General features: G+C 27.1%; 2 protein-coding genes across 2 annotated transcripts; both read left to right on the top strand.

Annotated features, from left to right (window-relative positions):
* The first annotated feature begins 13,479 nt into the window (after positions 1-13,479).
* On the top strand, positions 13,480-13,863 carry LOC136079414 (deoxyuridine 5'-triphosphate nucleotidohydrolase-like). The gene has a single exon (XM_065795150.1). It carries the CDS (start codon positions 13,480-13,482, stop codon positions 13,861-13,863), a length of 384 nt encoding a protein of 127 aa, XP_065651222.1.
* Positions 13,864-19,173: 5,310 nt separating this feature from the next.
* LOC136079413 (ATP-dependent DNA helicase PIF1-like) lies at positions 19,174-19,824 on the top strand. Its single transcript, XM_065795149.1, has one exon. The coding sequence runs from the start codon at positions 19,174-19,176 to the stop codon at positions 19,822-19,824; it is 651 nt and encodes a 216-aa protein (XP_065651221.1).
* The last annotated feature ends 4,594 nt before the right edge of the window (positions 19,825-24,418 follow it).

Genomic DNA, 24,418 nt, shown 5'->3' with positions numbered 1-24,418 from the left:
GTTATTTTTTGATTCAACACAAAACCATTTGACAAAGTAGATGAACTTGTATTCATAAAAGTTTTTGCTTCTTTGCATTTTTTATTAGTTATCTAAAAAAGATTTAAAAAGTTTACAAAATAGTTAATACAATAAAAAATTAATGTTTGGGAATCAAGTCATGGTTTTACTATACAAGTAAAAAAACTATGAATTGATTCCCAAAAAAAAAAAGTTTAGATGAATTCTGGTTCTTGGGCACATTCAGGTGCTTCAGCTGGTTCTGGTATATGATTATATAAATGAAATAGTTCTTCTTGTTTGGCTTCGATGACTGCACCTGGATATACTGCGTTCGGTGGTGAATAAACAGGTGGTAGATTTTTAATGATGCTTTCTTCATAAGTAGGTAGACGTAGTATTTTATTTTTATATTTGTTAAAAATATCATTTCGATGAATTACTTTACACATGTTGAGTAAAAATTCCAATTTACTTTCTAAGCTTTCATTAATATTTCCATTATTATCTTTGATATACTCTACAAGATCGTATGCGTTTTTTAATTTTTGTTTGATACCATGTGGAAGTATTAACACAAATCTAATACTTCTATTGCATTCATTTTTTTATTAGTTAATCTAAAAAACTAATGGTTAATAATTATAGATAAAGTACAAAAAAAGCATAAAAAAATAACAATGATAGAACAAAAAAAGTACAAATACATTTACATAAAATACATTATTGAATAGTAATCGTGATAGATAAATTATTGTTAATAATAAATTGTTTTAGTTCTTCGTGTGAAATAAAATTGTTATAACCAACAGCTACATTATATTCAGTGGTAGGTTTATCAAAAGAACAATCGTCTAAAAGTTGAAGATAATTATTGTTGGTAGTAGTACGAGTAAAAAATTTATCTTTATCTCTCAAGGTTAAATTGACATTTTTGGTAAAAGGCCATTTTAAAGTATCGTCCAGGTCACCTCGTAATAATTGAAAGTAAATGGCTAGTTTGTTTACGTCGGTACTTCGAGTATAAACTTTTATACGATAACGATAACCTTCTGATGTGTACACGGGTTCTGTATAAAATGGTTCATCTGATAATAGCCTGAGATTCATTTGATCAAGTTTGATGATTTGCGTGTCGTGAATTGATTTGTTGAATTGATTTTTTTAAAGCTAAGAATTCTGTGCTATTTTCTTCTAGGATTTGATAAAGTTTTGTTATTTCTTGTTTGAGATGTTCTGTATCTTGTTGATTTGCTAAAACCATCATGTTGTCATAAAAGAGACTTTTTAATTCTGCCATTTCTTTGTTCATTTCTGCTAGGGTTTGATGAAGTTTGACATTTTCTTCTTTTAGATTTTTAATTTCTTGGTCTTTTTCTTTAGAGTCAACTATTTGTTTAGTTGTAGTTTCTTGAAGACTCTTCATTCTATTCATGATTTGATTAATAGAAAGATTCAAATAATTTAAATTTTTCTTTTCTTCTTGAATTATTTAATTCAAATTACGATTTTTTTGTTCTTTATAATATCGAAAGCAGATGACAGAGTGTTTATAATAATCTTGATCATCGACTTTGGTATTACAAAAAAAACATAATTTTTATATATCTAGAAATTCATAATCACATTCATGGTTTAACAAATCTTGTACCTTTTTCTTACATATAAAACATTCGTGGGAGTATTGTTCTGTAGAACAATCTGTTTGATGATTTAAAAGTTCATCTGTACTAAATTCTTTGTCACAAAAACAGCAAGGATATATGTTGTCTGCCATTTTTTTTATTATTTGCTGAAAAAAAAACATTTATTTATATAAAACTATAAAAAAAAATATACATGTCTTTTTTACCATAAAAGAATTAATAAATAAAATCACTCAATAAATTATATAAAAGAATTAAAATATAAATAATGTTTGTTTCAATATTTTTAATATCTTGTTCTTGTTTTTGTTTGAATATATCGTTAAAAGTTATGTTTTCAACCTCGTCAAATACGTCTCCAAAACCAGGAAACATGTCTTCATAATTTTCATTATTATTAGTTGTCATTATTATGTTTGCTAAAAAAAGAAAAAAGATATATTTACAAATTAAAAAGTTACAAATAAAGTTCGGGTAAATTGTCCATTTTATTAATAACGTCTAAAATATATTGTTCCCAATCCATTTCATTAAAGATCTCATGAATTTCTTTTTCTATTTCTTCCACTTCTTTTTCCACTTCTTCTTCTAACATTTGTGATTTTAGTTCTTCAATATAATCTGATTCTTCTTCATCCATTTCTTGTACTAATTGTTCTAAATATTTTTCATAATCTTCCTCTGTTAACTCTTCCATTTCCATTAGTTCTTCCAAATCTTGTTCTTCTTCTTTTGTCAATAACAACTCGTGGTAGCATATAGTGTCTTCATTAATATTTTCTCCATAACTAATAGAAAAAAATGTATAAAAAATAAAAAAAATATAAAAAAAGTAAAATAGGCTTACCATCCACATTTTTTGATATATTGTTTCATTTTTTTAATATATTAGTTTGCTAAAAAAATAAAAAAAAGTTACAAAAAAATTATTGCAATATAAAATGTGTAATTATTTCCATAGTTATATCTATATTTTTTTCAAGTTCTAATTTATTTTCTTTTGTTGAAATGTCAAGAGATCACATCCTTAAAGCATCATATAAAGCACGAGCTGCTTCGACTTCGGTTTCTTTTTTTTGATATATTAAGTTTAAAAGTCTCATCATTCTTTCGTTGATATTATGGTAATCACATTGTATACATTCGATTTCACGTTTTTTGTAGTCAAGATATTCTGCCAAAGTTTGCCATTGTGTTTGCAAATGTGCTGCTATTTTTAGTTTTAATTGCATAAAATTCAGTATTTTTTTGCTAAAAAATATAGAAATTTAATATAAATAATTCAATATAAATAATTTACATTGTTGTATATTATATAAAAGTTTTTCATCTTCCCATAATGATAATACAAAATACAAATGTTTGATTGCCAACTTTTTGTTTGGTTGTGTTAATATATATAGGGTTAAAACGTTTTTTATTTTATCAAATGTTTTTATGTAATTTTTATTGATTTTTTTTATTTCACTTCTGCTAAACTTTAATAAAAACGCCAAATGTTTCCATTCGTGATGGAGTGGTTTTGAAGTGTAATTTATTATTTCTTTAATCATTTTTTTATTCTAGTATATATAAAATAGTAATGTAATTGCATATAAAAATATTAATGTATATAAAAAAAATATTAAAAAAACAACTATAAAATTTTTATATTCTAAAAAAATATTTACAAAATTAAAAAAAAACATAAACTATAAATTTTCTGGATCTGGACTCTCTAAAAAAAAAGGCACAGAGAATATTTAAAATATATACTTTTTTTATAAAATAAGAAAGGATCAAGTTTAACTTACGAGGAGAGTAGTCCCAGTGCAAGGGACCCACCTCTCTATTTGGAGGTGGATATGGACTTTCTAAAAAAAGGGAAATTTAAAAAAAAATGAATTTTTTTATTAATAAAAAAAACTAGTAAAGTTAAACTTACGACGAGTGCGGGAAGGTGTATCGTTCATGACGTTTCTTAACACTTTGCGAATATTACTTAGTGTTAGTAAGCATTTTGCAACTTTTTGCATTGTACGCAAACAGTTGACAAATAGGGCGTTTTTTTCCATTTTGGATAACATAAAACTGGTCTATAGTGCTATCATTAAATACTTCGTATTTTACTTTATTTATTGAAATATAATTCATTTTAACTAAAAAAAGAGGTTTATTTAGAAATAAATACCATATTATTTTTTTTTGTAATAAATAAAAAATAGTTATAAATAAAAAAATATCATTTTTTATAAAAATGCCTAAAGTAAGGTATACTCCTAGATCATTAAACACTGTCAATATGGCGCGTACAAAAACAACAGTTCCTAGAACTAAAAAACAAACAAGTACAAAACAAAGTTCAACAAATCGTAAACTTGGAAGAGTTGGTAAAAGAATAAAACGCTGGGTTCATACTGCCGAATCCTATGTCGATATTAAACATCAATTAAAAGAAGCAAACATAAGACGAAAAAATAGACAAAAATAATAATGTATTTTATATATAAAAAAAATTTATAAATTTAAATAAAAAAGTCTATTTATATTATATTTTAATTTTCGAAGTTGTTTTCTTCTTAATTTGTATTCGTTTATTTTTTCTAAAATAAAAAAATAAAATTTTTAAAAAAATGTAATTTTTTATTTATAAATAATAATTTAAAAAAATAACGATAAATCTATCTCCTTTCCCACAACTTCGTCGTCCATATAATATTGTGTTTTTTTTACAGAGCGTTTGGTAAAGCGTGTTTTTGTCATTTTTGATTTTGTTAACAAAAAACACGCTTTTTATGTATAAAATTTAATCTCTACAGATTAATGTGAAATAATAGCTAAAGTGATGCAACTTTATGTAATGAAAAGAAAATGCTGTGTTATGTTGGTTAAATTTAGAAACTTTTAATACCGCTTTTATGAACAAGATTAAAGAGATTAAAATACGGAGTAAACAACTTTTTAAAAACACTAGAAAGAAAAAAACTCTGCGTAAAGTGTTAAAATAACATTTTAAATGAATTCAAAACTCCATGAACCATCACGTCGACGTAGCATAGTGTATTCGCTCTCCGCACTATGTTTCAATCGCCGTGTCATTAGACCGTTGTGGGTTCGACTCTCGGTGAAGGTAGTAGAAAGTTTAGAAAGTTTAGAAAGTTATATGTTAAAGCGTTGGGTAGAAATACCTGATGAGTGATGTCTAGAAGGTTATATGTTAAAGCGTTGGGTAGAAATACCTGATTAGTGATGTCTAGGCAGTTATATGTTAAAGCGTTGGGTAGAAATACCTGATGATTGATGTCTAGGCAGTTATATGTTAAAGCGTTGGGTAGAAATACCTGATGAGTGATGTCTGAGCGTGTGAGAACGAGTGAGCGCACGAGTGTGTGAGTAAGCAGGCTAAGGACTAAGGCAGGATTAAGTAAGTTAAGTAAGGACTAAGTAAGTAAGTAAGTAAGAATAAAATACGGCCGTATAAAAAATAAAGACTGTAAGAAAAAACATAAGTAAGTAGGCCTACTAAGACAAAGTAAAGACAGAATAAGTAAGGTTGTGTCAGGGTGACACTATGTTTTTTCTCTTGTAAAAAAAAGATACAAAAAAATACAAGTCAAAAAAAAAAGTTAGAGTCAAAAATGGCTGCAGATGATATTGATTTTTCCCGTATGATTGTAAGACGGAATTTATTTTCAACACCTTCAAATCAAAGCAATTTAAGACCCAAATATACATCTAAATTACCCAAATATACAGTAGATTGAAAATGGCCTTTTCATAGGGATGCTTTTTTTGAATTTTTTGATAGGACCTCCTTTGATGAAAACGAGTTAACCGATCCCAATAATAGAGAACTAAGAGCTCTAAGACGAAGAAGAGTTAAGAAAAATTTAAAAAAAATAAAGCGTCAATATTGTAGAAAAGCACTGATGTGTTATCGAAAAACGAAAAGCAAGTATATAAATAATAAACAAAATCGCGAAATGAATCGAGTAGGAAAACCGATATATCGTTTTGTTTTAACAAAAGTGGATACAGAAAATTTTATTAAAAAATGAGACAGAAGACATAGAGGTCATAGAAATGCTAAAAGATATATTTTTGTTCATAAAAAATCGAGAGCTCATCCTAGACCTTATCATTCTTTAATCGGTAGAGGACGAAAACGTATACTTAGAAAACGCGGTAAAGGTAACCTATTGGTAACCTATTAGAAAATATACCCGTACTTGGTGGTGTATTTAAAACTATATTTTAATCGGATTAAAAAATCATGTATAAAAAAGCTCAACTCTGTAAAACGTTTACTTACAAAAATGAATTCAAAAGTATGCAAACATGCGAGAAGAAAAACTCACATAAAAAAGTATTGCAACAAATGTTTTGTACAAAAATTTCGTCGTTATGTTGAAGAAAATTTAAAAGAATATCTATGGTTAATAAAAGACATGGAAAAGCAAAATCAAAAGCTCAAAAATTTAAGAACGGATACGAGCGCGTTTGGCGATTATATCCTTACTTATGAATACGAAATTGGTGTTGTGGAAATTATCAGTTGCGATAAAGAAATTGGACACTTAAAAATATCTACTTTTTGGGGGGTTTTATACTAGATTTAGATATTGTTAATAAATTATATTGTTTATCGCATATAAATGATGGTGTTTTTTTTGTAGGTAATAAAATACCAAAAATATATTGATAAAAAAAAAATTTATAGTGTTTTTTCTGGTTTTTTTTAAAAAAAGTACTATAAATTTGTTGTTTTTTTTTTTTGAAATAAAAAATTTCATTTGAAGAAAAAAAATTCATTTGAAATAAACAAAAAAAATGGAGTTTAAAACTTGTTTAAACGAATTTTATAAAACGAATAATAATTTAGAAACTTCTTCCTTTACAACGGATGATAGTTTAAAACAAGTCCAGGGTAGTTTTAAATTATTTTTTCGTTTGGATGGAAGTAAACAAATCAAAGTAACTCGTGTTAATAATAAAGCCCATATTGTTTTTATTTATGGTGAAAACAAACACGAATTTGAAATGGGTTATGAAGACTTTGTTGATGTTATTAAATAGTCATTAAACGTTTGGCTACTCGAAGAAGTAGACATAAAAAATGAAGCATTTTAAAGATTATCTAGAGTTGTGTTATCCGTTTCCGAAATTACAAGATTTTTATATTTCACTATTTAAAACAAATAGTAAAGCAAAGGGTGATTTTTCATTGATACATCGTTTAAAATAGGGAACAATTATTAAAGTAACACGTTCCAATGATGAACTCATTATTGTGTTTATATATGAAGAAAGACACGGACATACTTTTGAAATTCCTTTGAAACATTTTTTATCGTATGTTTGCCGTTGTCAACAAAAATGGTTTTAAGTAAAAAAGACGAAATTTTAGATCAAAGACACGTAAAAGTAATAGAAAAAGGATACGTAGAAGAGGAAGAGGATTGGCTGATTTTATAACTCCTAAAAATGTAATCAACGCATTGCAAGTGGGTTCGCTGTTATACGGTATAAAAAAAGCGTGAAAAGGGAAAAAACAAAAACGGCTCCTGTTTCTGTTGTTACAAAACCTGCCAACCCTTATATGCCTCCGGATAAAGTGTTTGAAGTATATTAAAAAAACAGTTGTAAAAAAATATTATATTAATTCATTTAATGAATATATATGTACAATTAAAAAATTGTTTTGTTTTTCTTCTTCCTTTTTCTTTTTGTATCGTTTGATCGTCAATGTTTTTTTTCCTTTACGGGTCGTCCATAAAGTACGTACGCCAAAAATTTTGAAATTTGACCCCCCCTCCCCCCTGTTGCCATGCGTACTTTTATATCTCCACCCCCCTTAAAAGTACGTACGTTTCTCAAATACCCCCCCTCAAATATCCCCCTCCCCCATTCCTCCTTTTTTTTTTTTCTTAATTAAAAAGTTTAATTAAAAAAAAAAAAGACGGAGGGTACCTTAGATACTTTATACTACCCCAAAGCTCTTTGCTTACGCATTTTAAAAACGTCTTTAAGTATAAATGCAAATAATAATTTAAATAAATTTAAAATTTACCAATGTAAGTGTGTATTTGGGCTAAAGGTTTATGCGGACACAATAGTCGACGGAGATCCAGGTTCGATTCTCGGTGAAATCTAGGAAAACTTTATTTGTTTTTTTAACGAATCAAATGTAAATAAAGTATACTTAAGGTGGACGTTTTTTCAGGCACCCCTCTTTAGTAAGTAAAAAACGAGTCTAAGGTGAGATTAGTAATATTGAAAACAAAGGGTAAAACCCAGTGGGAGAGAGCAACAGCAAATTTTGTGGCCTTTTGCTATTTTAAGAAGCTTTTTATTTTAGCAAAACCTAGCGGTCTTTGAGACGCCATTAACACGTTTTTTTTGGGGCGACTCCGTCCCATCAACCACGGCCCACAGGTCTTACTCAGGGCCAGTATATAAGGGCGGGCATGTGTGCATGGGCCCGCTCAGGATTTTTTGATGTTTTGATTTTTGATGATAGAACACTTTCACACAACGTGGAAACTTAAGTTATGAGTTTGCACGATGTGTGAAAGTGTCCTATCTGGAACATCAAAAAATTCTGAGGGCGCCCATACATGTGTGTGCATAGAGGAAAACTGTACCCTCTACTTCATATACCATACATCTTTTTATGTTGGCAAACTAGAATCTTTAGTCAGAATGTAACTTTTCTATTGATTAGCTGGTTAATTGTGATTAATTAGAAAATCGAAGTGCGTACTTTTAAATTGAACCCTCCCCCCCCCCCTCCCATACGCTTTCGTACGCTTTTTGAAGACCCCCCCTCCCCCCTATGAGCGTACGTACTTTATGGACGACCCCTTACAAGACAAGCAGAACGTCTTGTGAAGATGTATTTTGCCCGCTCTTTTAGTAATGGTGTTAAATATCCATACTTCTTTATTTAATAAGTGAATCGTGCAATTTTTTAATAAAGTGTCATTTTTTTTTCTCTTAACACGAGGAAATAGAGTTCACCATAACCATTACACGTAGCGCATTTTTCTTCGACAATTTCTTCTAGTAATGTGTGTGCTGTTCTCTTCATGAATCTGTTTATATTCAATTCAGAGCAATCTGCCTTTTTATTTCTTTTCTAGTCATGACATCATCAATAGGTACATCTAAAAATTGATTGGCAGTCTTTAATCGTGTATAATTGTTTGCATAAATTCTATCCATTTTATTTTGAATCATATAATAAATGTTTTCCTCGTTCATTACAGATGGAATGGCTTGAATATCCTATAGAGATAACTTATCCAACGTAGTTTCATAATTTGTTCTTAAGAATTCTGCATCTTTTAAAAATCTTTTAAGAGCATTTTGAGCCAATATTTGTTTTTCATAAATATCATAATGCAAAGGAATTTGTTTTGTTTTCATAGACAATAGATAAACGTTCTAGATTTTCCTGTTTTTTCATATAAAAATGCATTTGCATGTCTTTTTCAAACAGTTGTTTAGCAGTGTTATCAAGGTGTGGAAAGAGTTCGTGTTTAATAAATTGAAAAAATGAATAAAGATTTATCTGAACTAGTGAAGAGGCATTAAGCGTTGTTACTTCATAAAAATAATGATTTAACAGTCTGCACAACGAAGGTAAATATATTTGATCTGTATATAATACATTTTCGCTGCGAAAGACTAGAGCTACAAAATAAGCGGCAAATGCACCACATAAACTACTATCATTCCATTGAAAAGGAAATTTATTGTATGAAAAAAATACGTTTCGATTGCCAGTGATTTCACTATGTTTTAAAATAAATTTGGTAAACCAATAAAACTCGCAATTTTCTGCTGTCCATTCTGTAGGAAAATGATTTGATTGTCGTATATAAGAATTAATTTCAATTTCGTTGTAGTTAATGTTAATAGTGTTGATTTGTATATTGCTATTGACTTCTTCTACTGCTTCAAACAAATATTTATTAAATCTTAAATGTTTTGGAATTTGTTGCAATACACTTTCTTCACCTAAACTATCAAAACAAAAAAATGACCCTTGCCTATTTTCATCAACACTCTCCAATGTTGACCTGCTTCTTTTGTAGTTTCATTGTTGTAAATGATAAAGGAGCCATTTTTTTTCATTTGTTGAATAATATGAATATGTGTTTTTGTTTGACTTAGTTCATCAAAAGCATATATTCCTATAAAATAATTTTTAAATTCTGAATTTTTAAAAAAACGAGACAAAGATTCATCAGTAGCCATTTTTTTATTCTTCTTTTTCTAAATTAAAAAAACTCGCAATAAATAGTGTTACAATAGCGTGTAATATATTAACAAATAAAGTTTTTTTATCGCTGGTTCCTTCCTTTATAATTTCAATGTTTCTTTTCACAGATTTCTCTTTTAAACCACCATCTAGTTTTTCTATCAAAGAAAAGACGGTAGGTATTACTTTTGAATTAAACGTATCCACAAAACCGTCAGTTTGATCACCTTCTGTTAGAACCATAGGTGGTTTGATGTTTCTTTCTAGCAGCAAAAGAGTGAGCTTGGATTTATAGAGCTCTATTACTTAATTATCACCATATGTTTCTTTCAAATTGTCAAAGTAGTTGAGATGAATAGGACAAAGTTGAGGATTTTCGAGTAAATTATTAAATTCACTGTTTTTAAAACATTTTGCAATACTGTAAGAATTTAATGTTATCCTCTTAGAATTGAGTACATTTTGTAAAAATTCAAATGAACTTTTATCTGTAAAATGTTCTTCTTCTACGTGATCAGATGAAGGTGAAGAAATTCCAGACTTGTGTTCATAATGTTTATATCTTTTAGATACTTCATCGAGCGCGCACACCGCGCAATTGTTGTGAATTTTTTTAATGATGCTATCAACGCGAATCATTTTTTAATTAAAAAAATGTAAAAAAATATTTTAAAAATTTGATTTTTTATACTTTTTTATTCATTTTATTAAAAGGATACGCTTCTTTTTTTAATAAAAAAGCATTTTTTTCTAGTTTTGGTTGTTAGATTTTGAATTTATTACCAATAAAGAGGTTCACAAGTGGGGCAGAAACTGCATTAGAGAGTTATGTTTGAGATCACTTGTCGATAAAAAGTTTTTTTCACACGCAAGTTATACCATGTGAAAAGTTTGAAAGTTTGGATGAAAAGGATAAAAAAGTATTTTCAAACTGCTTAAAAAATATTCATGGACTAGAGTATTATCCGTCTTTCAAGTATACAGGTGAAATTATATTTTGCTGCTCCGTAGTTGATTACTTAAAGACTATATTTTCAAAATTCGAATATAATGTCGTATTTTATAAAGGTGGAAACATGGAAAAAGATGTGTTGTCTACAATAAATGATCAAAAAATAGCTACATTTGATTTAAACAAATTATTGTTTCCCAAATTGTGTAAATTGCCTTGCTATTTTAACTTTGAATGTTTGTGTTTAGAACATTATCAACATAACTATACGAAAAAACATACCCACGAACATTGTCCTAAATATGAAACATTTATGTTTGCGCACTATTTAAAAGAATTTGCAAACGGATTTATAGAAAATATCGACGTGCAAGAATATACAGTATTAAAAGTTGAAGAATACTCGAGTTTTATTAAATTTATAAAAGACAATATCAAATGTGTTTATATATTAAAAAAAGAGACTTGTGAATGCTTTGACAATATATTTCGTATTAATAAACTTGTATATCAACTTTTTGATATGGAAAAAAAAAAAAAAAATTGTCTTGTTTATAATCCATCTTCCGCAGTCACATTATATTTGGTGTAATGATCTTTTTTAACAATACTTTTTAACAATACTATTTTGTCGTTTTCATAATTATAAACATCGTCCTCTTTTCTGTATAAAATCTTTGAAATGTTAAAATTTCTTTTAAAGAAAAAAAACCATTGAGCTGTGGGAAACATTTCTATTAAACTTTTTTCGTGAAAATTGCAACGTTCAAAGGCTTTGTAAATGTACACTTTATCTCCTTCTTGATGTACTTTTTTTTGTATAAAATATTCATAAATAGGAACTGGTGTGTATAGGGTGTAATAGCCATTATGAAAAACTTTATCGTCAAACGAAAAGCAAGGCGGTTGGTCCATGCAAGCTGGATAAACGTAATTTAATAGTTTACAATTTTTCTTCAAGTTATCATACTCCCATTTGTTAGATAGATAAGGAAACAAAAAATAATACTTTAAAGTCAGTTTAAGTTTGCTTTTCCATGAAGTGCATTTTTTTCCATGTTTTTTGATTTGAAGTAAAGTTTATATACATTAACAAAGTCTTCTAGTTGTTTTTTTAATTCTTCGTGTTGTTTTTCTACTTTTGTTTTGGTTACATTTAAAAAATCATCGTTTATCATGCGACATACTTCTAGCATGCTTGTTCTCCACGATGGTGATTGTTCTGCAAAATTCATATAACGACGTGAAGGTTTTTCAAACAAATGAAGCTTATTTTCATAGTCTTTAGCTATAAAGATATAATACAAATCCTTGTATTTTTCTTCTTCCAAGTTCAATTCCAAGTATAAATTTTTTAAATACGTAAAGATAATGTCTTGCCATTCTTCATACGTGTTATTTAAATGGTGAAATTTAAACAACATAGGATGTAATTCGTTATCTGGATAAAAAAGTTGAACAGCTTTGATGAGACTTTCGTCGAGTTGTTTGCTAGTCATTTTCTCTTTCAAAAATGAACTAGCATTTATTTTTTTCACCCTTTATATAGGAAATAGAGATCAGAAAAAAACAAGTTTTTTAAATATTAAAACAGGTTTTTTAATTCAAAGATTTTCATAAAAATTACAAAAAAAAAAATTATTCTTCGTCTTCTTCTGCTACTTCTGGTTCGACTTTAGTTTTTTTTGTTTCGATTTCAGCAAGCTCAACACAAGCTCTCTTCAAATTTTGATTCAAATTTCGAGAAACACCATTTTTAATTAACGAATTGTGAAAAGACGGTTCTATAGCCATCAGTCTTGCGTATTCTGTAGCATGAATTTCGTCTTCTTTTTTTGCTAATCGTATATCAAAATTGTTAAACTCAATGGTTTTTATTATGCGAGTTTTAGGGTAAGCCACTGTCATATAGGCTTTGTTTTGAGCTTCTTGCATACTTACCATTAAAGTTTGCAATACTTTTTTGGTCATTTTGTTATGATTAAATATAAAAACCACATTATTAGTTACTTCGCCTTTGGGCAATTTAAATGTGTTGTCGTCTTTTGTTAATTTTAGCTCTGATCTAAACAAATAATTTGTTTTGCTGAGATCACACATTTCTCTATATCTCCATGGTAATAAGATTTCACAGCCCTCATTTTTTGGTTTGTAAATCAATTCTTTTTTGTAATAATTAAATTGTGCCAACGGTTTGAGAGGGGCAGTAGAATATTGTTTATCTTTCACATTTTTTTCTTCTTTAAATTCAATTAACCACAAAGTAGCAGCTGCTAAATCTGCAAATTTAACATAGGTGTTATCGTTGCAGTAAACAATTTCAAACTCTGCCATTTTTTGTTGTTCGTTGTGTTGTGAATGAACTTTTAAATGAAAATGAACTCTTTTTATACTGTTTGAGTTGAAAAGAGAGATTAAAAAAAAACAAGTACTAAACAAGTTTTTTAAAAAAAAGTTAATCCTTAATCAAGAGTCTAAAGTTCAATGTGGTGTGATGTACTTTAAACTTTGTACTTTATACTTTTAATTCTGTTTTAATGATAGAGATAATGTTGTTATGACTACTATTTTATATAAAAAGAGTAAAAAAAAACTTGTTCAAATCATCTTCTTGACAAGATAGCGAGATAGATAAAATGGAAAAGGAAAAAAATAAAGAGTTTAAATCACTCGAAATTGCAGATATTCATGAATGGTCTTTTTATGAAACAAAAGAGAGTGCTTGTTTTGATCTGAGAGGCTCAAAGGATGTTATACTTCAACCATATCAACGTGTTTTATTAAGTACTGGAGTGTATATCAATGAAATGGATTCAAATTTAGCAGGACAGGTATATTCAAAATCAGGTATAGCTTACAAATATGGTGTAGTAGTGTTTAATGCTCCAGGAATATTAGACGCTGATTATAAAGAGCAAATTAAAGTCTTATTGATGAATCATTCTGAAGAAAATTATGTGATTAAACGTGGAGATGCTATTGCTCAAATGGGATTTGTGAAAATGTTTAAAGCGGACTAAAACGTAATAGAATTCGATGTGTGTTGTTGTCGTGGAGTGAAAATGTCAATGATTAAAGACGTAGAGAGAAAGGGTGGTTTTGGTTCTACTGGAAATTAAATTTTTTTTGTAAAATATTTTTTTATATTTTGTAAATTTTTTTTTAGAAAACCAATAAAAAATGGATTGTTGGCCTAGACGCTTTACTTGGGATAGTATTTTTCAACATGATGAAAAACAATATGGACGTTTATCAAGAATATTCGCTTATGTTAACATGTATCAAACAGACTCATTTAGTAATGTGCTCAAAGATGTTAATGATATGAAGAGTTTTTTTATGCAAGCAATTCAAGTTATGAGTTTAAATAAACTAGATTGTTATTTGGATATTTTTTCTAAAATTAAGCTTGATTGTGGTAGTAGAGAAAAATTATTTATGGATTCTATAAAAATGGAAAAGATTAGTAGTGTTTATAATTATATATTGAGTTTACAAACCATTGCAGAAATTTTTTCAGAATTGTTAACATTTAGTTATAAACATATTGAATGTAATCACGATTTACAATATCATTTTAAACATTCATCTGTATAATTTTTTTTATAATTTTTTTAGACAACTAATTAAAAAATGGATAAACAATACGTTCTTTGGAAAGCTTGGTATGACATTAGAAAATTAGATTACGAACAACATACTCGTTTAGAAATCATATTATCGTTTATAGAAAACTGTCAAGTTATTTTATTTAGTGAAGCACTTGATAACATGGTTGGAATGAAAATGAAATTTTATTGAACATTTGGAACTATTCATCAAACTATTTCATTAAATTTATATTTGGTTGTTTTTGAAAATATTTATCAGCAATGTCAAATTACAAAAAACATGATATCATCATTTGATATAATAGATGAGGATAATAGTGTAGAAAAATATTTAACAGATGTAAAATTTATCGAAAACAATTTTTTAGAATTAATAACTTTTGTTAATAATCATAATGAATGTAATCAAGATTTAGTATATAATTTTAATTATTTAACTGTATAATTTTTTTAGATTAACTAATAAGAAAACATGGGTAATGAAAAATGGTCTGAAGATAATATTGAATGGATTACAAAATATTACATACTACATCATTCTGAACAGAATTTGTGGAAGTTTTTGGAAGAATTATCACCAGTTTTTTATTTTCATTTTGTTATCGTTAAAGAATTTTTAACCAATGATGAACATCAAGATGGAATATTGGAAGAGTTTGAAAAAATAACAGAAATTATAACTAAAAATAACGAGCAAATAAAAAAATATCTCAATATACGTCATTTTTTAATGGAGTTGGTCAATTTCATGATTGTCATTTGCAATGCTGCAATTGAAGAAGACGAATTTATTGTAACAAAAGAAAAGGAAGAATTTGCAAGAAGAGATGAAGCCATGTTCTCTTATATGAAATCAAACGTGGACATAAAAAATTTTCATTATATTTCAAAGCACGAAGAAAGATTATTGTTAAAAAAAACAATTAGAAATTATTTTATGACTACTCTTATAAATATTTTTAACGAGTAACCTATTTTTCTTAAATTTTTTTTGTACTTTAAAACTTTGTATTTTTTAGGTAAACTAATAAAAAAATGGATTTTCTTCAAGAATTTAAATGGAATTTAAATAGAAAATACATATCTCATAAATACAAAAAGTTGGATAAACTTAATTCAGATATTGCTGACCAATATAAAATAGTAAAATATTTTGTTAAATATGGTGAAGATTTTAAAGATTTTGTTAAAAACTTTCACGACAACATTTAAATGAAGCAGTAGATGAATTGAACAAATTAATACGAGAAGATGCTGAGAAAGATGGTTTTATAAACAGATTAAAAACTTTGCAACTGTATATGCAAGTCATGAACAAATTATTTACGACAAATCAAGAAAATATTGAATGGCTTAAAAGAGAAATAGCAGTAGATAAAGAAAAACAAAAAGAAAGAGATGTGGCTATGTTTGAGTATATTGAAAAAAATGTCCCTGAATTTCGCAAAGACATAAGGAATCATTTTTCTTTTGTCAATAAGACTGAAAAAACAATACGTATTCGCGAAGAATCACAACGTTCATTTTTAAAAACAATGGAATATTTGAGTACTTTTTTTGATTAAATTTTTTTTTCTTTAGATTACATAATAAAAAAATGGTAAAATTAACAGTCCGAGCAACTAATAGTTTAATAACACCTGTTGTAACCTCATCACGTTATATAGAACTATGTGCAAATTCTCAAAAAGTTAAAATTGATTATGCAATGAACAAACCAAAGAAAATTGTTTACGCGATGAATGAAACCAAAGAAAATTGTTTGAGAAATTTGAATGACCATTCAAATTAATTTTTATTGTATTTTTTTATTGTATTCAATTAATTTTTATTGTATTTTTTTAGATTACATAATAAAAAATGTCTTTTAATCTTCAAGTCAATAATCTCATCACAAAACTTTCATTATCAACAGCTGTTATTCACGATCAAACTCAAACGATTGGGAGGTTATTGAATGAAGCAGAATCTTTTCCTAAAGAAACTTGTAGAGGGTTAAGTACTTGTGAATCTTGCAAAGAAACATACGAATTTGTGCGACGTTATATTCATGAAGAAAATATAAAAAAAACTGTGCTTGAAATGTTTGAAAATTATACTTTATTATAAATCTTTTTTTGTAATTATTTTTTGTAATTATTTTTTGCAATTTTTAGGTTACATAATAAAAAATGGATGTGGTTTGTGAATTTGAAATTGTTAAAGACAAAGATGGAAGCTTTGGTCTTATCGAAGATATTGATTGTGACAACAACGTTGTTCGTTACAGCAATGTTCTTCCAGATTTTACAAGACTAACTTATTTGAATGCTAAAGATTTTTTTATGAGTGAAAGTGGTTGTTTGGAAGATTGTTTGGAAGATTATCATCTTAAAGAATTGTTTCAAGAAGAAATGAATCAAGAAGATTTTTGAAAGATTATCATCTTAAAGAATTGTTTCAAGAAGAAATGACTCAAGAAGAATTTGACAAATTTGTAAAACAAGTGCGACAAATCAAACCTGAAAAACTGAAAAAATATTCAGAAGAAAAAATTTTTAAAAAGGAAAAAGAACTTTTATTAAAAAGTTTTGGTCATTTGTTATTTCAAGGTTGGTGGTTAAGTGAAAAGGATTCTGAAATGTGTGAAAAAGTGTCAAAAAAAATTGGGATTACAAAAACATTACTCAAAGTGATTTGTAAAAAACGTGATTTTGTTTATGATGCTTTATGTAAAATAGCTCAATGTGAATGTACATCGAATTGTGTATTTTGTTATTTAAATGCTTGTCACATTTATGTTGAATTAAGAAGAATTTTTGGTTATTATTTTTTTGGTAGAATTTTTTTAAAATGTATTTTTTTTAGATTACATAATAAAAAATGTCAACTTTGAAAAATTTCGATTCAAGTAAAGATATTGTTGAATATGCTGCCATCAAAGAATTTGTTATAAGTTACAGTGATGATTATGTTAGAACTTTGGAAGAATTTGATCTTGTTAGAGAAGTAGTCAAGAAAGATCTCGTTTTTGATGATTTTTTAGAATATGTTGCAAATTCTGATCCAAGTGGTGAATTAAAAAGAAAAATGCTTTCAACAGACGAGTGTGCCCTTTGTGATTTGATACCATGTGAGACTTTTCAACAACTTGTTGATTTTCAAGATCAAGTATGTGCTAGCTGTCAAGAGATACATGAAAATTTAAAAATATATATATATGTCAACGATTTTGTAAATAAATTTCAAATGGAAACTACAAAATAATTGTAAATTTTATATTTTTAAAAATGTATTTTTTTTAGATTACATAATAAAAAATGGAAAACAATATAATGTTGGCTTGTCAAAAATTAGGATTGACTGAAGATCTATTGAAAAAGATTATCGTTTATCGAGAAAATCAAATTTTAAGTTTATCGTTATGTCCTTGTAAAGAATTTAATTTGTGTACAAAATGCAAACTAATCAAAAATATAATAATACGTTCGCCATTTATCGACGATCAAAGAATGAGAAATAAACATTTTTTATATAACGAGAATTGAACATATTTTTTTTAAGAATAAAAAATTTACTGTAAATTTTTTTTATTTTTTAAAAATGTATTTTTTTTAGATTACATAATAAAAAAATGGAAAATAATATAAAGTTGGCATGCAACAAATTGGAATCGAGCAAAATATTAACGAAAAAGTCTTTTAACTATAAAGATGGAATTAACTATTTGGCTTTCTGCGCTTGTGAACCCAACAATATGTGTTCTAAACGCAAAAAGATTAGAACAGAAATTATAATGTCGGAAAACAATAATGACTATGAGAGAATATATAAACATTTTTTATATATGCTTAATTAATTGTAATTATTTAAAGAATAATTCGTTAAATTAACTATTTTTATAAATGTGTTTTTCTTTATTTTACTTTATTTTTTTTTAGATTACATAATAAAAAATGCAACTAACAGATAATGATTTAGATTTTTTGATGGAAAAAATATACCAATTCAATCAAGATAACCCAGCTACTTTGGAAGAAATTCGAATGCATGCGATTACTTCAAACAAATTTTATGTCAACATTGTAAATGGTATTATTTGAATTACAAGTGGAATGGATTTTTCAATGAAGAAATGAAAAGAATACCTCATATATTGATTTTGATGGTCTTACAATATATTAAAGTACATTATCATGTTTATTTGAATTTAAATTTTGAATATTTTTATGATTTTTTTAAAATAAAATCTAAAGAAGATGTGTTAAATCATGTAAAAGAAAAATGTGTAGAAATTGAAAATTGTAAACATTAGTTAAATGATTGTGAAGAGTGTGATGAATATAGATATTCTGATGGGGAGAGTTGTTCGTTTATATATTGTGAAAAATGTTTTAATTCTGTATATTGATTTTTTTAGATGAATAAATTAAAAAAAAAACATAATAAAAAAATGTTGGAGTTGTTAATTAAACAAAACCTATTGCCTGCAAACGAAATGATACTTGCGAATATTTTGTTAGATGAACCGAATGATTTATTTTGTAAAGTGGAAAGACTTGTTGATCAGAACATTATATATATGATGTTTTTTATAAAATATGCTATAATATATTTGTATTCAAAATAAATTTTTAAATACGAACAAAATGTTAAACTTATTTTTTTTTATCAAGTATACTTATATGTACTTTTATTCTAAATAAAAAACGTTTTTTTTTTCAGTAAATAATAAAAAAAATGTTATCTTTGCAACAACAAAAAGCACTTCAATGGCTTGATGAAGGAAAGAATTTTTTTATTACTGGTGGCGCTGGTTGTGGAAAAAGTTATATTGTAAACCAAATTGCTCAAAGTGAACAAATTTATAAAACAATACATATTACTGCGAGTACAGGAAAAGCAGCTTATTTAATCAATGGTGTCACAATACATGCTTTTGCTGGTATAGAAACTGGTGTTAGAAGTGTTGATTATTATAAACGTCATATGCATCCAGACATTAAAAAAACGTGGTTGGAAACTGATGTTTTAATTATTGATGAAATTTCAATGATTAACGCTTCAACATTTGATTTATTACATTTAATAGCTTGTGAAATTAGACAATGTTACGATGAATTATTTGGTGGCGTACAAGTGATTGCTTGTGGTGATTTTTTTCAGTTGCCACCTGTTACAGGACAATTTGTTTTTAAATCACAAATATGGCAACACTACATGACGGAAGTGTTGGTTTTAACTCAATGCTTTAGACAAAAAGACGATGAACAATTTTTTAGAGCTTTAAATGAAATACGTTTTGGTCAAGTTTCAGACCAAACTATTGATTATTTTATGACGCGTTGTTTTGAAAAAGATGAAAATTTAAACTCTAAATATACAAGATAATTTTTTAGAAACATCGAAGTGGATGTTTATAACAATCAAAAAATGGAGACTATCAAACAAGAAGGGTATTGGTTTTATGATAAAGATGTTATTAAAAATCGAAATATTCCATGCGCGTTTCAAATTCCAGCAGCTGTTTGTCTTAAAATAGGTGCTATTGCTATGCTTGTAAGAAATATTAATGTGGAAGAAGGTTTGTGCAATGGTACTATTGGTACCGTCATTTTAATAGAAAATAATGCAGTTTGGGTGATGATGAATAAAAAAGAAGTCAAAATTGAATGTGTCAAAGAAGAAATTTTAGATTGCTCTCATGCTGTCGTAGGTTCAAGATTTGGTTTGCCTTTAAAATTAGCATTTTCTTTTACTGTTCATAAAGCTCAAGGAAGTACCATGAATAAAGCCGTTGTTCAATTTAATTCAAAGGCTTTTATTAATAGTCTTTATTATGTTTCTTTATCACGAGTTTGTAATATTAACGATATATTTATAATTATTAATAATAAATTTGATTTACGAACACTATTTAAAAGTATTACTGTTGATTCTGATGTTTTGGAATTTTATAAAAAATACATGTAAATTTTTTATTTTTTTTAGATTATTAAAAAAAAATGAAATTTGAATATCAAACTGAGGAAACTTAATTTAGTAATAACAGCATATACATGTAACATTTTTTTTACATTAAAAATGCTTATAAAGATGAAGATATTGTAGAAGAATCACAACTTTATTCAAAACTCAAAGTCCTGATGAAATTGTTTATCATGTTGAACAAAAAACAATGGAAGGATTTGAAACACAAATGAAAAACAGTATTCTTTTTGGTGACTTGTTTCAAAATTTCTTATTGGGTTATAATATTGTTACTTTGTGTTGCAAATCTATTGAAAATGGTTATTGTAAAATAATGAAACGTTGTTACAATTCGCCTGTTTATTTTATTAAACCTTTAGAAGGACCGACAAATTTACGTTTTATTCAAGATGCCAATGTGCGAGCTGTTTTTAATGTTTTAGAAAACGATAGCGGATGGAAGATAATACGAATATGTAATATTAAAATTAAAATTTTATCCAATTTAACAAAAAGATCCATTGTGAAATTACGAGATTTTGAATTGTCTGGTTTTAAAAGAAAAATGCTCATGACAGATGAACAAATTGAAAAAAAGAAAAAACATAACAAAAGCCATTATGAAAAAAAGAAAAAAATACTAAATCAACAAAGGAAAAGCAAAGATAATCAAAAGAAACACATGAAAACATATAAAAAAATCAACAAAAGAGGAAAGAAATGGACGAATGGTTTGGTGAATGGTATAGACCTCATTCTATAACACAATGGGAAAAATCACTAAAAAGTTTATCTTATACTAATCTGTCTTATCAACAAAAAAGAAAAATGTTTTTAGATTATAGTATTTTGTTTGAACCAGGATTATGTTTTTATTCAGCGTTTCTCGTCTCTTTGTTGATTCGTCAATGGAATGTGTGCACTGTTAAAGAATGGAATAAAAAAGTGTTGGAAAAAAATGCTACTGATTTATATTCTGAAGAAAATATTTTACAACTTCTTTTTGAAGATCAAGAAGAGCAAAATATTCTAGCATGGAAAAACGTTTTACAACAATTAAAAGAAAAATCTAAAAATATGTCATTTCAAACTTTGATTGATTTGTGTCATTGTTTTGCTTACGAAAATACTTTTGATCGTATTAACATTAAAACTTTTGCCGTTAACAAAAGTAACACCAAAATTCGTTTGTTGCATTCTAAATTAAAATCACAATATAAAAGTTCTCTTGCAGAATTATTAAAAGTGGTTTACGAAAGCGCAAACATTACCAAAGACGATCAAGATTCTCAAAGCGTTTTTATTAATGATGAAGAAAGAAATAAAGCCAATCAACGGAAAAAAACAATCAACACGATAAAAATTTGTATTTTTCAAAAAAACAATTCTTTTCACGCTATAAGCATGTTGAATGAAAAATTTTCTACTAAGTATTTTTGTTCTAACAACTCACGTGTTTTGTTTCAATGTTCAGATTGTGGACAAAAATTAACTACAGAGAAACACAAATGCGAAGGTTATTATAAAACGGACAAATTTACATACGGTGATTGCATTACTCACTATCGACCACAAAATTCGCTCATGTGTACAAGTAAAAACTTGTTTCCTTTTTTAATGACATTTGATTGTGAAACTAGTATTACAAAGTCTGAAGAAAATGCAACTTCTAAAGTCAAACCTTGATCTGAGTTGAATTATTATTGTCATTCCATTGTGATTCAATGCATTCATGAAAAATTAGCAAGAGAATGTTTTGGTTTGGATGAACAAGGTCAAGTCATTACTCAATGGATTTTTTATTATGAAAATACGGTTGAAAGTTTAGAAAGAAATCCTTTAACGTCTTTACCTGCCTAATATCAACCAGGAGTTTCTTTACTTCACAAAACACACAGACGTATCTTGTGGGAAAAGTTAAATTGTGAAAATAATGAAAAATTAAAAATGGAATTGAGAGTTTACGATTTAATTGCTTTAGCAGATACTTTGGTTCGATTTACTTATGAAATATGTTTACCGCGTTTTGAAAATTTAAATATATCAACTGAAGAAAGAGATTTAATATGGCAAGAAGAAAATCCTTTATGTTCTATTTGTAGAACTCCCGTAGATAAAATACGTCAATCTGATGTTTATAAAAATAAATTTTCTCACATGACTCCTCAAGAAATTGAAAGATTAAATCATAATGAATTTCGCATTTACAACGACAAACGAATTCAAGTTGTGAGCATGGTGTTTCAAAGAGTAGGACGTTAAGAATTGTTCATGTTACCTTGTCACGTTCAAAATTATTTAATCGACAACGATGCTGAAAAAATAAAACAAGATTTATTTCGAGTATCCACTTTGTATTACATTTGTTGTAGGTGGTGGGAAAAGTTTCAATACCTACTGCCACTAACGGTTTGTTGAGTGATTATGTGAGAATCACCAGTGGCGAACTTGTAGATTATATGAAACAATTGTCTTTGCTTATCATGACCAAACACCAATTTGAAAACTATTTTAATCAAGAAGATATAGAGTTGTTAGAAGATCCCTACTTTTTAATCAAAATCTTTCGCAAATGTATTAACGAAAGTGGTGATCAATATACAGATAACCTTCATTTTTTGTTTCTAATGAGAAAATTTAAGCAACCCGTCTACGAATTATGGTATCATGCCATGTTGGTTGCTTTTAATAATCAATTTGAAACAAAATTTAGTTTATCTGATTTTATTCAAGATGAAAAAAATCGAGAAAAAGTTTTAAAGAAATGCAATTTTTTTCTTAACGCATTTGAAGATTATCTTGTTATTGATCACGATCATTTTTCAGGACAAGTGTATGGATTAGCTCACGATTATTGCAACAAAAATTTAGGTAGATATAGTCAGCATTTGTCTTGTCCTATTTTTGCTCACAATGCTTCTTTTGATAACCGCATTATGATTTTTGAAGGTTTAAAAAAAATGTTGGTCATTCCGTTATATGGTCATTTGGCAGAATCTGAAACTACACCTTTTAACGCTTTTATAAAATATAGCAACATGGAAGATGTTTTTGTTATATTTAAAAATGTGAGCAAAGTCAATATTATTTGCATCGATAAACATATTAAAATTGTAGATAGTTTGAAAATTTTAAACTGTTCCTTAGAACAAGCCAGTAGTATGTTGTCACGAAAAGCTCAAAATCAAATTGTTAACACCATGTTGCATTATTTACGACCTTTTCATCCCGAAGTGAATGAAACCAGAGTATCAAGATCAAGTAGGAGGTTTTTCATCCATGGTAGAAAAAGAAATTATGTCCTTTCAAGATTATTCTCCCACTGAAATTGTATCCAAACGTTATCTCAAAACCAATGGCACCTACGGTATAGAAAAAGACAAAACAATTAAATTGGTCATGAAATTAAGTTCACATGAAACTTGTGAATTTTTAGACACTTTAATATGGTTGACTACATGTTGTGGATGCGTTGTTGAAAAAATTTACAAAGTACTTCCTTTATGGCGCTATCCTTTAGCTCAAAAAATGGTAAAAAGAAATATGGAAAAAATTTTATTTTTTTTTCTGAATACGTAAGAAACATAATTATTACTAATTTTTTTTTTCAATTATTATTCAAAATTATTTTTTTTCTTGTCGTTTTGTTTGCAAATTTTTATAAACTTCTCTATTTTTCATTTTTTTGTTTTCAATTTAATTTTTAGTCGATATATATATATATATTTTTTTGTTTTCTTTATAAAATTTATATAACGTAATAAATAAACATAATAAATATATATATATATTTTTTTTTTTTTTTTTTTTTTCTTTCAGATTTTTTTTTTAATTGTAAATTTTATTTTACTATTATTGTTATTATTATCCTGTTATTATTTTCATATTTACATTATTATTATTTATTCATTATTAATTTCATAAAATCGACACGACGTCATAACAATACTCATGATTAAGTAAGGTAAACTTAGCTGTTCGGAACTATCCGATATTATACGTGATCAAAACGAAA

This window comes from Hydra vulgaris, chromosome 04 (assembly GCF_038396675.1).
Source record: "Hydra vulgaris chromosome 04, alternate assembly HydraT2T_AEP".
NCBI classification, from domain to species: Eukaryota; Metazoa; Cnidaria; class Hydrozoa; order Anthoathecata; family Hydridae; genus Hydra; species Hydra vulgaris.
Note: the sequence above shows the minus strand (reverse complement) of the source record. Positions and strands in the feature narration are given on the sequence as shown.

Excerpts from the sequence above, each read along its gene's own strand:
- LOC136079414 (XM_065795150.1), top strand. The coding sequence starts at position 13,480 with ATGGAAAAGGAAAAAAATAAAGAGTTTAAATCACTCGAAATTGCAGAT.
- LOC136079413 (XM_065795149.1), top strand. The coding sequence starts at position 19,174 with ATGTTATCTTTGCAACAACAAAAAGCACTTCAATGGCTTGATGAAGGA.